General features: G+C 41.5%; 3 protein-coding genes across 4 annotated transcripts in view; 2 read left to right on the plus strand and 1 right to left on the minus strand.

Moving 5' to 3' along the window:
- LOC138013050 (mitochondrial protein C2orf69 homolog) overlaps positions 1-1,350 on the plus strand; it is a 29,115-nt gene extending 27,765 nt beyond the window's left edge. For both annotated transcript variants that reach the window (XM_068860015.1, XM_068860014.1), the window contains exon 12: positions 636-1,350. In XM_068860015.1, coding sequence (XP_068716116.1) covers positions 636-1,090 — 455 coding nt within the window. In that variant the 3' untranslated portion in view covers positions 1,091-1,350. The remainder of the gene's footprint in view (positions 1-635) is intronic.
- Positions 1,351-3,628: 2,278 nt separating this feature from the next.
- LOC138013048 (cocaine esterase-like) lies at positions 3,629-6,951 on the minus strand. Its single transcript, XM_068860012.1, has one exon. The coding sequence runs from the start codon at positions 6,853-6,855 to the stop codon at positions 5,050-5,052; it is 1,806 nt and encodes a 601-aa protein (XP_068716113.1). The 5' UTR covers positions 6,856-6,951; the 3' UTR covers positions 3,629-5,049.
- Positions 6,952-14,360: 7,409 nt separating this feature from the next.
- LOC138013047 (neuroligin-4, Y-linked-like) overlaps positions 14,361-17,500 on the plus strand; it is a 3,619-nt gene continuing 479 nt past the window's right edge. The window contains exon 1 of the mRNA XM_068860011.1: positions 14,361-17,500. This exon is cut by the window's right edge and continues 479 nt beyond it. Within this exon, the coding sequence (XP_068716112.1) occupies positions 14,469-16,283 (1,815 nt within the window). The 5' untranslated portion in view covers positions 14,361-14,468 and the 3' untranslated portion in view covers positions 16,284-17,500.

Consider the following 17,500-nt stretch of genomic DNA (forward strand, 5'->3'; position numbering starts at 1 on the left):
TGAGATATAAATTGATTGCCTTTAGCTTTAAGGCGAAATTCAGTCGGTTTATTCCAAATAAGGGACCTTGGGTCTAGACCCAAGGTAAGCCAGCCAGACCGAAGACTCTTAATCAATCTGACCAATCAAAACAGGCCGAAGCAATCCGAAACGAACCAATCACGACTTAGCCTGCGAAAGCAGAGGTATTTCCGTTGGTAAACGACCGCAGGAAATATCACGACTCACGTCGAAGCTTATACATGTTGCAGGCGCCAAACGCGGGAGCACACGATTGATTTTTGCCTCTTTGTTAAGAAGTTGCGCGAAATATCTTGACAAATCAAAATCTACAGTAATGCAGAGCCAAAACAAACGCATATACATCCAACTTCCACTTTCAAAACCCCCTCTGAGAAATGCGCAATTGAAAAAAAAAAGCTCAACATCCGAGCTAATTGTGCCCGGTCGGAACTGAAAGCTCGCACTCTAAAGATCGCTATTGATGTATCTATAAAAATAAAAATAAAAAAACTACACACAAATTTTCACACGTAGATATGGAGCTGTTTCAAAGCAGATGTTTCTTCAAGTGCGAAATCGATTTGAGATTCTTTGCCGGTGATCCAGAACTAAATTTCTATTATGTTGCATAGTTTTACAGATACCAAATGACGAGGAAGACCCCACAGATGAATTTCCAGTTATCCTCGTTGGTTTTAGTAAAGGTTGCGTCGTCTTGAATCAAATTGTTTACGAACTGTCCATAGCGTTAACTGGCAGCGATTCGCGCCTGAGTGACTTTGCTTCACGCATCTCCATGATGTACTGGTTAGATGGTGGCCATAGCGGTGAATCGAACACGTGGATCACGGACGAGAAATTTCTCGATCATTTGGCCAAATATGTCCCCAGCATCCGCGTGCACGTGACACCCTATCAGATCCAGGACTCTTCTCGACCATGGATTGGAAAAGAGCAGAAGAAATTCGTAGAGAAGCTGCACTCACTTGGCGCGAAAGATCTCAAGGTCAAAGTTCATTTTCAAGACAGAGACCCTTCACTCGCTTTCCACTTTAAACTTCTCGAACATTTTAAGGGGAAAATTTGAACTGCTGCTATATCTTTCTTTGTCAACAGATTATTTATTAACTGTATTCTTAGGCTAAATCACCATTCCAAAAATTTACTTAAGACCGTTGCCCTGAAACATTAAATGATTGTTAAATCTGAGATACAAAGACTTATCAGTTTAAATTCTCGCTGTAGCCGCCAAGCTACTGGGCAAGGCTTAAACGACATAAACTTGTGCATTATTCACTTCGTTATGTTTCCACACGTTTAATAACAACCGAAGTGTGTGTAATATTATTCTGGAGAACTTCATTTTAATATCCGTCAACTATGGCGCGTTTTTCTTATCAAAATTCAATTTATCACTCGTTTTTACAAACGACCTTCGTTTTTCAACTTTAACGTTCGTTTTATTTAACCTCGACATTCGTTTTTCAACTTTAACGTTCGTTTTAGTGAAGCGTGACGGTCGTGGACTGACGTCTATGGCGCGCTTTTAAGCCTGGTTTTCACTAGCGACGCAAGCATAAGAGCGCTTTTTTCAACGTGAAAACGGGGTCGACGCAAGGACCGCGGGGGGGAGGGGGGAGGTACTCCCTTATAAGGGCTTAATGGGGACGTGCGGCCAGCCAGGGTATGTTTTTCGGGATTTTTGTCTTGAACAGGGTATCGAATTTATCATTTTTTGTCTTAATCAGGGTATCGATTTATCAATTTTTGTCTTAAACTGGGTTAAATGTCTTAAATAGGGTATCAAAAATCGCAATTCTGTCTTAAAATGGGTAGGAAAATCAGCGATAGTTGTCTTAAACAGGGTCAGGGTATGAGGGCCGCGCCGCACCTCCCCAACCAGGGATACATCGAGTACCCCCCCCCCCCCCCCGACCCGGGGCAAGGACAAGCACGAGAATCAAACTTTTACCTTTTCCTTGCGCTTGCTCTTATGCTTGCGTTCGCTTGCGTCCTGTGAAAACGAAACACAGGATAAGCACAAGGAAAGTTGTTGCGTCTGGCCAGTTATAGCACTCGCTCGAGATTCCCTGCGTCTGAGCATTTGAACAAAATGGCGGTTGCCGTGGTTGATTTTTATGCTTATGTCGACGCTCGTTTTCACAAGGATAAGCTGCTTATGCTTGTGCTTGCGTCCCTAGTGAAAACCAGGCTTTAGTGTCAAAATTGGGTCACCTCGCAGCTCTTACAAGGTCTCACCTGATTGGAGACCACCCTTGAGGTTTAACAAAAGAACAAATAACAGAAACAATGGACCCTAGGCCTAAAACAAAAGGGCCATTGTTTGTGTTACCCTAGGCCTAAAACAAAAGGGCCATTGTTTCTGTTATTTGATCTTTTGTTAAACCTCAAGGGTGGTCTCCAATCAGGTGAGACCTTGTAGGAGCTGCGAGGCTACCGTCAAAATTCAAACATGCCATTCAAACTTTCAATTCGTTAATTCAAATACTGAATTCGGCAGTTCAAATGTTCAATTCACGTCACAAGTCACAGGTGATTGTTTTACCAATACAGAAGAAATCGTAAACATTCATTTTAAGCTAACCTTAGGCCTAATTGAATTGAATTGCCGAATATTACTGAACTGAATGTTGAGTTGAAGGTTTGAACAGCTAAATCGACTGTTTGAATTGCCGAATGCACGTTAGAATTTTGACACTAAAAACGCACCATAGTCACCAACTGGTAAGTTCAACTTCTAACATGCTTAATTTGGGGAAGCCCAATTAATATATGCGCTTAATTAAGTCCTTTTTGATCTCCCCACCACTGTTGTAATTTATATTCTTCTTTCTTTTCCTCCTTTCTTGTTTGTATTTATTTTGTATATGTCTTTATGCCGCTAAGATATTTAAATAAAGATAAACAGCGATGTCATGACATTTTCATTGTTAAAATGAGTTTTTTGGTCGCCTCAAATAGCTTCTCCAAAAAAAAATTAAGTAAACACGGGACAATCCTTGATTCGTCTGGACTTTTCTTTCGCAATAAGTAGGAAGGGTAATGAGGATATACCATGCAACGAAACTTTCATGATAATCGCTGTGGTACATTATCTTAAGAGATACATTAGGTACCTAGGAGTTGCTGTGCAGAGTAATGTGCAGAGTCGTTATTGTAGGCGCTGGCCAAAACAGTCGTGGGCTCTCGAAGCAACTGTTTGTTCTATTTTCGAAGAGTTGACTTGTCTATAACCCCGAGGTTCATTCGACGTCAACCTCGTTCCCAGAGCTTTTCTCCGCCGAGGAGGGCCCAACCGCCCCCTGCTCGGCATGGAAAAGCCCTGGGAACGATGTTGATTCGACGTGCACGTGTGCACGTTGATTCGACGCGCAAGAGGTTGGGGCGGGGCCCCAAACCTCTCCCGGCTCGGCTACCATGGGCCCCAAACCTCTCGCGGCTCGGATACCATAAAAATTGCGAATTTTCTAGATGGTTTCCCTCAGGAGAAGAAAAGATTTTGCATTTCAGTGACTTTTCTCTCAGGAAAACCATTTTTCGCGTTCCACCAAATACTATTTTTCCCACCAAGCAAGACGACGCGTGCAACTGTGAAACCACCAATGTTCTCTCAAAAAACTCCCAAAAATTCAAGCCATTCTCAATTTAAAATTAAGGTCACCAAGTCGACACGCTACTAGTTATTATTTCTCTTTTTCATAATGCTATTCCTTCCTTTCCTTGCTGCTCAGCGGGAGCTAATAAGACATTTTTAGTTTTGGTCCGCCAACATGGCGGCGATTGCGTCACATGAAAACCTCCTATTCGTCCTTTCCCGATCCGCAAAGAGCGCAAAGACCTTTATTACAAGTGTTACACAGTTACAAAAGGCTGGCATCTTAATTCTATAACTGATACAGAGAATTTTTAAAAACACTCATAAGAGATCGCTTTCGGCCAAGAAGAACACCCAAAGGTACAATCTTCCCAAAAAGAAGCTTCAAGTTCGTAACTGTTAAATCAGTTGTTTTTCGGATCCGCTTTTGTTCTCAAGATCCGGTAGACCAGAACTTTGCCGGAAAAGTAAATTTGGAGGCCACCCAGTGAGCAATGGTTTAAAAAAAAATGCGCTCAGTTTACAACTTTGTGTTGTTTTCTTTTGTGCTGCCTCTCGGCATTTTTTCTTAATCGTGTTAAAAGCTTCGAAAAGTTTGCATTCAATTTGAAAATTGATGGTAAACGTTTTCCGGTGATCTGGAAAACTGTTTATAAATCCATTTCCTAATCATTCGACTAATGGCCCACTGTTTCGTCCATTTTAAGTAAACTACCTCAACGATGATTATTTCTTTCTTGTCGAAAATTAAGCTATGATGTATGCCAATATGTAAGCGAGGATGAAATCAGCGTCTGTCGACTAATGTCCTATTTTGTGTTTCCTTCCCAAGTGTTATCATGGCAACAATTTTCTAGAACTGCAATTAGATATTTCGCTTAATGCGCAAATAATTCCTTAGTAGGTTTTGTGTGGCGTGAATGCCGGACTCGCTGAACTTCAGGCAATAAACAAATTTTAAAGAGTTTTGGTTCGGTTTTAATTCCATCTGGATCAATACATGTATATATTAAAGTCGTATAAATCACTTGGAGCACGATTTCACAATATCATTCATGATTGCCTGCCTTGGGTCATTTGTTTCTGAAGTTTAAAAAACAACGTCTAATGATGTCCTTCTGTTTTTTTTTTTCTTTGTTTCTTGAAGGCTTTCCAAAATTATTTCGTAAACTGGCCGGTAATTACATGACGAATTTTAAAGTGAGCTGAAACTCCAGCCAGGCTTTATGTCTCGATTAGAAAAACGTTGTAAATTAAATGGCTGAAGAAGTGTAAACCGTGGCCCGGAGAAACTTGGACAAGACTCTTTTATCCCCACAAAGCCGGTTTGTTGCGGCCAATTCCTTTTTCACAAGAGCAGAAACTATGCAACAGTGACAAAATTTTACTTCTGATCAGGTTCCATGCATGTGATTAGGAGCTCAGATAACCTACTCGAATACTGTCCAAATGTTAACGAGAAATGTCATGAACCACAAGATTTGCTTGCTAAACTTGTTTACACGGCCAAAACTTTTTGTCGAAGATGCGTCGTGTCCTTCACATCTCATTACAGACTTGTACAATTTCGGGAAATAATCATTCCAAAATGCAACTTTCTGCGGTTGGAAGTTCTTGGCCATGTGTGGAGTGGCTTCAATTCGAAGATACGCCTGATTCCTTGGATCAAAATTCTTCCATTCTATGCCGAAGGCGTGTTCTGGTGATGGCACTCCGTCTTTCACAAAGTTAATGTACGCGGAGACCATGAAGTCGCTGATATTTCTGTCCTCTTCCGTGTATAGATGTGGCACGCTGCGATTCAAAAGAGGAACGCCGAATACGTAAGAGGTGATGTCTCCGTGCGCCACGCCTTCCCAAGCTCTCTTGGGGCTGTGCTTAGAACGATGTCGAAACTCGTACAACCAGGTCGGTGAATTTTGACTTTGGAATGTGAGGCTTGCGTGTGTTGGCGCCACAATGAAGTAATCGGTAAATGCGTCGATTAAACTCTTCCGAATTTTTGTGGAATTGTTGTTGGTTTCTGGCCAATGAGAGTATTGAAAGAGAACGGCGTCTACCAACAGCGGCTTTCGCTGGGTTGAGTGCGATATGCTGTTGACAATATACATTTCTATGTTCCTTCTAAAAGAGGATCTATCAAATTTTTGCGAGGATGAACCTAGTAAAAAAGACCCTTCGTCACTGACAAACCCAGCCATGGTTGGTACCTTCTGAAACTTGCCCGCTTTTCGTAGATTTATCGGAGAATCGAGCAAAAAACGTTTATCTATAACGGGATAGAAAAAGCCTCCTCCGGCAAATTGCAAAATTTCCTGCGCTTTTCTCGACCTCAAGCATTTCAACATTAGATCCGTGTTTTTGACGTCTGCACAGTCTAATTTCTCAGCAAGGCGTCTCGAGGACTGGAAAACTCCCGAGTTGTCATGAAACGCAAACGGCGACAAATCTGTTCCACTTTCTGTTATGACACGATGAAAAAGACCCCGCGAGAGTGGGGACAATAGATGAAGATTGGCACTTGCTCCGCCGGCGCTTTCGCCTAAAAGAGTTATCCGTGATGGATCACCTCCAAAATGTTCAATGTTCTTATTTATCCATCTCAATGCTTCAACTTGATCCAACATTCCATCGTTTCCTGGCGCATTTGAATCACCTGTAGAGAAGAAACCAAAGGGACCCAAGCGATATTGAATAGTTACAAGAATAATTCCTCGTATTGCCAAATATTCGCCGGGCGACACGGCTCGAATGGGCGTCCCAGCGAAAAATCCACCGCCGTGAATGTATGCCAGGACAGGAAACGGCTTCCTTGACTTGGACGCGTTGACTGGCGTGTAGATGTTGAGGTACAAGCAGTCCTCACTTATGTTGTCGGTCTCGGAGAAGCCGTCCCAAGCTTGGCGAATTGACGTGTTGTAATGATGGATCATTTGCATACAAATGCTTTTGAAAGACGTTGCCTCATATACAGTGTCTCTCCATCCCTTATGTGCCTTTGGCGGGGCGAATCGTAGGCTTCCCAGTGGCGCCACTGCGTAAGGTATGCCCAGAAATTTATGAATGGCTTTCTCGGATCCGTGGGCGTTCGAAATTACCTGTGTCAGGCCTTGAATTGAGCCCAGTTGTGTTATTACGAGGGCGTTCGGATCGTGGGCTTGAACTGCAGCCATCAACAGCGCAATTCGTGATAAAAGGAACAATTCGCAGGAAGCTGTCTTTTTTCTTCCAGCCATGTTTACCTCGATAGGTGAAAAATGGCTGGCTCACTCATCAAGTCGTGCTGTTTGTGTTTCATGGACCAGCGATATGATCTTAATTAGGTCCAAAAAGGCAATTTGGGTTGTTAAGCTCTGTTTTCAATGCGTAAAATAAACGGAAATGAATACGACGATATTCCATTAATAAAGCCCGCGAGGGGTACGAATCAAATATCAAACTATCGTAATTGAACTTAACACCTTTCTTGAAAGGTAATTGCCTCATTGTCGCCTGCATGTCCGAAAGAGTACATTTTAATTTGTCAGTTTTTGAATTTCATTTTCGGTATTGACGGAATATTTTTTAAAATTAATCATCAAGAAAGTTTTGAAAAGGTTTCCAAGTTACTTTTAAAATGATGTTATGAAGCTTTTCAAATCATTCATTGGCCTCCATTTGCTTTCAAATTGGATAGGCTTGACGTCATTGGTTCCAAGACAATTTATTTAGTTTGCAATTCTTTCCTTGTCAGATCCTCTTAGACTCTACAAGAAATGAATTTGCAGACCGTTATTCCATAAGAAACGCTTGGCTACCTCCATTGTTTCTGTACGTTGACAATTCGCAGGGGAAGCATTGCCACTTCGTTAGCAAATTGCGAAGAAGCGCACCCCTTGCAATTTATTTCGATTGCTTGCATGCAGCATCTCTTTTCTCTTAGCGAGGGGAGCGTTTCGCGACATTGCCACGACAGCGATTGCAAACGATGGGAGATGACTTAAGCTCGATTGTCATGTCACGAGTCGGACTCAAAAAAAGGCTCACTGTCTAAGTTGCGACGTTTATTTGTTTGGATTAGTTTCTGTTTGAAAATTAATATGCCAGAGGAGTTTATTCCTGCGTTTTCCGGAAAACTAAAGTTCGTGCCCTGGAAAGGCGACACTCTCTCGCCCTAGCGATAAACCGACAGAGGAGTTTTGAACCCAACAAGATCAATTTCCCCCTAAAAGTGGCTTAAATAGACATAACGTGAGGTTTTTCTGTGGTGCCCACAGTTTCAGTGTGAACGCCATTTTTTTTAAAGTTACTATGGTAAATATGTTTTTGATTTGTCGCGATAGCGATGGCGGCAGGACTTGACAAAGCCCGGTTTATCGTGGGTGGCAAGTTAACAAGTATTCGCCAAGACGCGGAAAGGTAAATACCCGCCACTAGCCACCGACACTGAAGTAAATAGTTGTTTTAGTATATAATAAAACAGTGAAATGATATAACACAAAAAGATGATTTTAACTCATTTATTCCTGCAACGATAACAATATTCTCGGGACCTAATCCCGCGCGAGTTACTCGGAAATGAATAGCAAAGGAATGTGCGGAGATCAATTCAGTTGCCAATCAGAGCGGGCCTTCAACGTTATCAACTGTTTTAGTATATAACTGGGGGTAATCGTGGATTAAAGGGGTGCGCTCGATTACTTATACAGGATAAATGCATGAGAATTGCGGATGAAAGGGAGATTTGTGAAGCCCAGTAAGGCGATTATCTAATCACGCTGATATACTTCCGTTATCTTGGTCAAATTTCAGGCAGTAATCATCACAGAGATTTCACATATCACGTTTAATGGAAACGGCAAAAACGTCGGCCGAAATTTGCATTTTGCAATTTTCCTTTTGAGAGACATCACTGCCAAGCCAGCCACAACACTGGGGACTCCATCCCCCACCCTTCTCGAATAGTGTGTGTGGGTTCTTTAAAGTTACGCAGGGAACCTTTGAACATACGGGGCCAACGCTTTATAGACCTTATTCATAAATGGCGGCCAATTTATAATTCTTTTGTCGAAGTGCAAATTAGCCTACCAAGCCTCGATACCATACAGTGAATTGAAAAGAATTCTTGCTCTAAAATGAGGCTTGGTAGGCTAATTTGCACGTGGACAAAAGAATTATAAATGTGACCGCCATTTATGAATAAGGTCTATAGTCTTTCCGACAAGACTTGAAAACAGCGCAATGAACCAATCAAAATTCGTTGCAGTGCCGTGTAACTTGCTCAAAGCTCGGGAAAAATCGCACGTGCAACTGATTCGCGATTGGTTTTGGCTTTCCTTCTCATTGGTTGATAAAATGGCACGATATTTTTAAACCAATCACGAAGCGTAGCAATTGCATTCGCGTAATTACTTTCGATAGTCATTTGAAAACTGCTCTATTTCTTTTTATCTAAACAATTTATTTCAATGAAATAAATCTCCTAGTTACGAACCTCCCCCTCCCCCTTCCTTGTCGTGAGATGTATCGGTTATCTGCGCTTTACCATAAAAAACATTGCTTTGGGTTGGGGAAGGGAGGGGGGCATTTTAGGGCTTTTATTGGAGTTATTGTCTAAAAGGACTAAACTACTTTTGTCCCGGATTGTAGAAAGACAAACGTCAGCGTTCTCGTTTCACGTAAACGAGAAGATAAATCTCTCAATTTTTCTTGACTCTTTAGAGGCACAGGTCCCAGTTAGTTCCCTTAGTATGACGGAGATCGAACACATCCCATTGGAATGAATGACATAAAAAGCGACCGAGGGAGGAAAAAAAGACCGCCAAAAACGCTAAAATCCCTGGGGGAGACACCCTATTGAAGTTGCGGATATACTGTATGTAGTAGATTGAGGAGAGAAATCTGGACAACTGATTGCATGAGTGAAAATGTGGTTCGGCCGGGAATTGAATCCGGGTCTCCAGGTGAGGTCAATATACAGCCACATTGCCAGCGTGATTGGTTTGGTGGCCGAGTGGTTAAGCATCTGACTAGTAAACTGGAGACCCGGATTCAATTCCCGGCCGAACCCCATTTTCACTCATGCAATCAGTTGTCCAGATTCCTCTCCTCAATCTACTATTAATTACTTCTTAAGGGGATAGGACCGTGCATAGCCGATCAACTGGGGAGTAGTGAGGCGATCCTGACTTGCAGGCAATCAGTTGTCCAGATTCTCCCACCCTATACGATTATATTCTCGGTTTTCACATGACGTCACGACCGCCATGTTGGTGCCCAAAACAAAGAAAAGGCGGCCATGTTGGTACCCCGACCAAATCCTCCGGGAATTTAACTCTATTATTATGCAAACGCTTCCTTTTGTTTTCGTTGAAAAACATGGCTGTTGATCACGTGAGTGAAAACCAGCAATATATTATCTATCTATTCTAGGTCGTTCTTATGGGTGCAAATCTCGGATTGTGATCTCACTCGACTGCATTAAAAATCATTACGGTTGATAAAATTCCCGGCGTCTTTTTATGGGGACCAAAATTGAAATGATCTAGTTAAGGCGAGTATAATCTCCTTTGAGCTTGATCTCCACGTGATCTCCCGAGGGCAATCATAATATGGCAACACACTCAGAGAGTTATTGTTATCCCGTCATGCATTGATCTTTCTTCGTTCCAAAATGGCGGCATCCTCTTTCGGAGTTAAACAGTATGCAAAAAAGCTCTTGCCTTAACCACAAATATATAGAAAAAACACAAAAGCAAGTATATAAGAATTTATTGCTGGAAAGCAATCGGGAAAAAAGGCAGCAGGGATGGGGATGAAGCCAAAAAAAAAAAATTGGAACATTCCGTCGCACATTTCAGACATTTTACTCAGTGATATATGGCCGTAATCTGAGGAAGAACAGGCACCGTTTCTTCAGGTTCTTGTGGTGATGGTGAGCCGCTTTCGGAGTTTATATAATTTAGATTATCTGTCGGACTATGTCACTTCAGTCGTTGCAGCGTCTTACGTCGTTATCTACGGCGCAAAATTGATATCATAGCGTATAATAAGGCACGTGATTCTCGATTGGATTTGAAGGATCCAGTTGAGGTTTCTCAAAGCCTGTAAAATTTTCGTGAAACCCACATGTCCTTTATATACTGAAGAACGGATCTTTGAACATGTTTCCAACACCAAATAAAACAAAACGATTTCCAAGTTTCGCTTTCCTTTCGAAGATACAAAATGTCCCTCGAAATACGCCAAAAAAATTTCGGGACTTTCGAAAAACAACCCCCGGGACCTCCCCAGGGAAACGCTCGTACCGTCGATCGACAGGATTATAGTAAAACCATCGTTGCAATCGTCCCGATCGTCTGCAAACGACAAGAAGGATCGGGACGATCATATGAAAACCAGGCTTAGATATATGAATCCAAAATCTTTGGCAAATATCGTGACAGTTATTCTCATGGGGAAAAAATGTCCCTAGACTACCCTACGGTTTAACGACGATGGGCGAGGTTATTCCTTTATGCGACGTCTGACATTCATCAGTCAATTCTTTATAAAACACTTCATAAATAGCAGGGAAAGGATGTCCACATCTAAAAAATAAATGATCATCGGCTGCAGTAGAAAAGAGACATTCAACTTACTGAGCATTTACGGGCAGTTTGTGAAATTAGCTTTATATAACGAATAGTTTAAAGGAAATTCTAACCACGCAGAAGTTGTCTGTAAAGATGTTGTTTTTGAAAATCAAATTTTGACGGAACGTTTTTCAAGTTTTAGTGCTGATGACGGCTCTGTGGGATGTCGGCGTGGGAAATCGCTTCGGGCTGTCTGCAAAACTTATGTATTTGGTTTCGTTCTGAAGTTCGTGGACGTGCTCCTGTTTGTGCAGACGGTACATATTTTAACGGTTAATTAAGCACTTTGGAGATAAAGGCAACAAGAGATCTCGCTGCACAGTTTAGTTGCAGCTTAAATGAAGGAAAGAGTGTTGACTTTGTACATTACAAACATGATCCAGTGACTTGCGATGAAATTTTTTCTTACATTTCATAATTGAGAAGTAACTGGCGAGTGTCTGTTACTGTAATCGAATTCAAGAAATAATTATACACTAAAGCTAACTTGTGTTCCTGAATTGTAATCCTTTTATAAAAGATCTTACATGAACTTCATTTTTCGCAAAAGCATTTTTCGCCACAATTTACAATTCGTTAGGACACTTTTAGTCAGTCCGTCTGTCTATAATTATTTTATCGTTATACCCAGAGGGGCCGCGCGTGAAATCCGTCCGCGACAGGGATTTCATTTTAGGAGCAAAACAAAAGCTCTGCGCGGACGTTTTGAACATCTCTTCAGTCTTTTCCGTTCTCCGCGGATCTGCAAATTAAAATTATGAAATCTCACGCAAGTTCGCCTGAAAACGTAAGCACGCGACGGTAAGTTTATCGAGGTTTAATAAACTGGAAAATTTTTAACAGAACCGTGCATGAAAAAGCTGCGCGTTTGCGTGACGTCTCTCTAAAGAAAAAAAGTTACGTAATCGTTAGTAACTTGTCCAAAATGGCTCCCTTGTCACCCATTGTGTTAATTAGCTTAGAAGGCTGAGTTAGCATGAGTGAGCTACACTGGTTATTCTTGTGGGGTTTAGTAGGCTATTTTTTACAGGACAAAATACCAAGCAACGGTCATTTACATATTAACGAGCAAACGAGGGAAAAGGCACTGAACCTAGGGAAGAAGATTCGATGGGGAGATTGCAGACACGTGGGATTAATGGGAAATAAGCTTACTTATTGTATAGTCAACAGAATATCGCGTTCCTTATTGGTCAATGACTGATGAATGCAGTTGCTATGGAAACACAGCGATGGAGAAATCTTTTGTTGAGTGTGTATGATGAATAAAAAATCGTCTGAACTTGCTTGCGATTTTTGGCCAAATTTTGAGAACTTTTAAAACACCACTCGTACTCATAAATCACAAAATGTTCTCGCATTCATGATTTCCTGTAGTTATGCTTTGTGGAATGGATAACATAGCATGGTTGCTTCGATTTGATTTGCCCTTCAACGGTGCGCTATCAAAAGCTATCAAAAGCTATCAAAAGCTAAAGGATTGGGGAGAAAAATGGAATGATTAGCTTCCGGAGCTCTCTTCGAAATCCGCTGGCTTCTCGAGGCTGTTTCATCACCTAAAATAAGCAATTTTGCCTGAAGAAACTTCTGCCTCGTTGACCCTCGAGATTAAAAAGGAATTGAATCAAACCAAAGACAGGTAAAAGCCTGGGTATAAGGCAAACCAATAAGAAGCTTTTCAGGCAATCGGATCCTCCGAGTAATTTTACCTTCACACATTTTTAAATATCTTTTTAAAACATTGTGTAGTCTCGAGGTCAAGTTCTTGTTTTTTTTTTTTTTTCGGGTTAGGGATTTAAAACTCCTCAATAACTGAGCGGTAGATATTTGTTATCGCGACCTATTGGTCAGTGGATACGATTAAATTGCTTAATGGCAAAACGATTAGAACTTGGGCACTCTTAACAGAAAAAATCTCGTATTTTTGATTTATTCGATAGCATGTACTCAGAAAGCCTTAACAAGATATTAGAATGGCTTTCCGAAAAAGATAAGCGACTTAGAGACCGCTGGATGAAAACGTGCTGTGTACAATGTTGGATTATTTATGGTATTTTAAGCTTCCTGTGACAAAAACGAAACCGGCCAAGCTTAGATCATCTGCAACTTTCAATTATGCATCACGCGTTCAATGGATTCCAGAATTATACAATGTAATACAGTCATGCCTATATTTTACTCAGCTTAGAATTGAAAACTTTATCTTACACCTTGTCGTACAGCGTGTCCTTCGGCTGCATATTTGATGAAAAGGTTGGAGTTGTCTTTCCAAGATATTGATAGGATTTTAATTTGCTTAGCAACCGCAAAACCAAACTCGATTAAAAGGGATGGAAACCCATTTCGATTTTATCCTAGGTCAAGAAATAGCACACTTTTTGATGAAATGGAACGACCAAAACAATTTCCTATTTTATCAACAACACACTTTCCTATTTCATCGATTTACCAGCTAAGTTGTTCTAATTCTTTTTCAATCAGTACTTTTCAGTTCTGATAATTATGCAGCTATGCAGCTGGAATGAGAACTATATTACTGAAAAAAAAAGGGGAAAACCGCAACGAGCTTTCCAGCTTCAGAGTATTACAGTTGTTTAAAAGGTTTGCATCTGCTTTTGGGCCTATTTATTTGTTAAGGGAAATAGCAACGAATTTCCTGGAGTGAAAGAATTTCTATAATACAAAAACCTCTCTACACGCAAAGATCTCAATCAACGGCCGGGATATATGTATATATATTTGGAATATTTGCCTGGGTGCTTTCTATATTTTTTTTCCGGAGAATAGCGGTGACAGCTTTCTCTGGTAAATTTCTCAATCTCCACTTTTATTCGTTTGAACCATAAGCGATTTTTCTAAAACCATTTCATAGATAACTAATGGTTTCAGGAAAATCACCAATGCCCGCAAAGAAAATCGAAATGAACTAAAAATTTTGCCTAAAGGCGATGCCTAGTGAATGGCCTTCATCTTCATTGGGTGTCACATTAAATTATTCCAAACTTGTACGAAATGAAATTGTTTTTTAACTGCGGTTTCACGCAAGGCATACCTTGCTCTTTTGCGCAAGCTCAAAAAGACCAAGACATTTATCAAGGTCACCATAAATGGAATTTGGGCGGCTGGGGTGAATATCTGAGTGGTTTTAAGCAGCCAACGCTCTTTTTACTCCAAATACCATTCCTGGATGCTTGAGAAAGATTAATTCCAGGGACTTGTGATCGCAAATAATCAGGATGATAGGAGTGAAAAGCTTGTTGATGGTGCTGGCGGGGGCGATTGTGGTCGGACGCTCTTCATTCGCAGTCGCAATTCCTTCTGAAAGACCAATTGTCGAAACCAAGTACGGGAAGATCGTTGGAAAGACCAGGAATTTTGTTGACGAAGCAAGCGGCGGCGACGGCGGCATCATCAAGAACGTCAACGCTTTCCTAGGGATTCCTTACGCCTCGCCGCCCGTGAACAACCTTCGCTTCCGACCGCCAAAATCCCCAGATGCATGGAAACCAAAGATATATAACGCAACTTCCTTTCGAAACGTTTGCGCGCAGTATCACGCACCCTATTTTGAGAACTCGACGCGTCTCGTTTGGCCGGAGTACGCTTGGAACAAGCATTCAAGCGAGGATTGTTTGTATTTGAATGTATTCACACCAAGAAGAAACGCACGGAATGCAAGTGAGATTTATCCAGTTATAATGTTTATTCATGGTGGTAGCTACGTGTTCGGTACGACCACTCGACACACGACGCCGGGCGAGGTCTTGCCGAGATTCGGCGTCGTCTTAGTGACGATTCAGTATCGTCTTGGTCCGTTCGGTTTCATGACCACTGGCGACGAAGCTGCGAAAGGTAATTGGGGAATGCTGGATCAAGTACACGCGTTAAAGTGGATTCAAGAGAACATACAGGCTTTTGGAGGCGATCCCAACATGGTCACCATATTAGGGGTGAGCTCGGGTGGGGCTAGCGTCGGTTTACATATGCTGTCACCCCTGTCAAAGGGACTTTTTCATCAGGCCATTATGGAGAGTGGGGTAGAGTTGTCACCATTTGCGTTTCGCACAGTTCAGGAAGCTGTTAAGAAGACCAAAACGACTGCGAAAGAACTCGGCTGTGTCACAGAGAATCACCCGGAAATGATGGAATGTCTGCGAGCAAAGGACACCAACGAGATTCTAAAACATTACCCTTGGCAATTTGTGGGTCCTGTGATCGATAACTTCTTCATATACGACACACCTGAAAATCTCCGGCGGTCCGGTAAGTTTCATTCCGTTCCGCTGATTGGTGGTTTCAACAGCAACGAGGGCGCGCACAACACCCCACAAAACTTCTCTCCCCCGATAGAAATCACGCCGCAAGTGTTCAAAGAATTCATCGAACAATTTGTGAAAACTTTTCACCAAGATGACACGACCGCTACATTGATAGAAGACGCCATCGAATTCCAATACACACCATGGAGCAAAAAGCGAGACTCTCTCACCCTGAGAGAGATGATAGTCGACATTCAGTCTGACTATTACGTTTCCGCCCCCACTCTGGAGGTATTAGAATTTCACAGCCAAAAGGCGGCAACTTTCATGTACGAGTTCAGTCACAGATCGAAGTGGAACACCGCAGAAGAATGGAAAGGAGTCCAACATGGCGACAACACACCGTACGATTTTGGCGCGCCATTCTTAAATATAACCTCTCTGAATTTTACTAACGAGGACAAAAATGTCAGCAGATTGATTATGTCGCTTTACGCGAACTTTGCAAAGAAAGGAGTGCCCACGACTTCTTCCTTGAACGGGGTGACCTGGACTGAGTTTAACAAGACTCATGGATTGTACCTGACCATTCAAGGCAAACCTGAGATGAGGGCGAATTTCAACCCGCGCAGAATGGCGTTTTGGAACAGCTATTATCCCCGCCTGGTGAATTTCTTGAAAAATATGCCCGACCCAATGAAGACCCTGGAAAATTCAGGAAACGAAATCTCGGCCCCAGGTCTTCTCGGTGTGGTCGTCACTGGCGTTCTGTTTATCCGGGCAGCTGTTTAATTTAATTGTTTAATTTGACGGAAAGTGTCTTGAAGAGCTGATCATCAGCTCAGCCACAAAATTAAAGACAATCCAACGTTTATTGACAAGCTGAGAAACGAGGCGCCAAAAAGATTATTTCATTTATTCATCCCTCGAAAAGACAGATGATTCAAAACAACGCTCAGTTTCAGAGGAAATTGAGGAATTCTTAAGTGACTAAATGACGTCAAGAAGCGGAAAGTGTCTTCTTGATTACCCGTATAAAAATCTTGACTTAATTCTATTTAGAGTTATTCCGACGAGCGGCAAAAAAAATTGAACTAAAGCAAGCTAAAAATTTGATGCAACAACCTCAAAAGCTACTCTCAGCTCGGTGTTCTATACGAAAATTAAATAGCTTTTTTTCGAAAAAGGAAAGCTTTAAAACTTCCCATCTTGAATATGTTAAAACGCTCAACTGTATAATGTAGTGTATTTTGTCTTGTACTTAGTAATACCAACCAGAAAGCACTGCCGCAATATTTTCTTTCGGAGGTGAATATGCATTTGCCACGAATATTTAGACTAAATTGTAACGACAAAGCTAATTTACTTTAAAAACGAAAGCAGTGAAACAAAAAAGACTTATTTATTTCGATAGTAGCATTGCACAGGCAATAATGGTCGAAAACGACAACAGCTGGGAAACCTGTGAGTAAAGTAAGAGAATATGGGCCAAGAAAACCAATCCACCATGCATGGTCCTCTACCAATGATAATAGAGAGATTTAGCTTTTAACGTGAAACTGAAATCTGCGTTTTGCCAAAACTCAAAGAAACTGGTCTAATTTTAGCTCCTTTTTTGCCTGTTATCTACAAATGTCGCGCAACTTCTAAAATGAGAGACAAAAGTTAGAATAACAGAATTTTCATGCTTTTATGACAAGCAACAGCCTGCCGTTTGACGTTTCCCGTTTCACGTTTCCCGTTTCACGGAAACGCGATGCTAAATTTCTCTCATTTTATTACAGGGTCACGTGTGGTAAGTTATTTATGGGTGCATCGCGCCAATTGGTCCATCTCGAATCACGTCGTGCTTCGCACGCTTTCTTCTGTCGGGACAAAGGTTAAAAATAGCCTCCGCACGTGCTGAAAGATTTAAAAAAAGATTGAAAATGATTATCATGGAGCACAGGAATTCACCGTCTTTACGTTTTCTCTTATGTAAGTCTGTCTCTAAATAATTTCTGTAACCT

The sequence above is a fragment of the Montipora foliosa genome, chromosome 8 (assembly GCF_036669935.1).
Source record: "Montipora foliosa isolate CH-2021 chromosome 8, ASM3666993v2, whole genome shotgun sequence".
In the NCBI taxonomy this organism is placed as follows: Eukaryota; Metazoa; Cnidaria; class Anthozoa; order Scleractinia; family Acroporidae; genus Montipora; species Montipora foliosa.

Excerpts from the sequence above, each read along its gene's own strand:
- LOC138013048 (XM_068860012.1), bottom strand. The coding sequence starts at position 6,855 with ATGGCTGGAAGAAAAAAGACAGCTTCCTGCGAATTGTTCCTTTTATCA.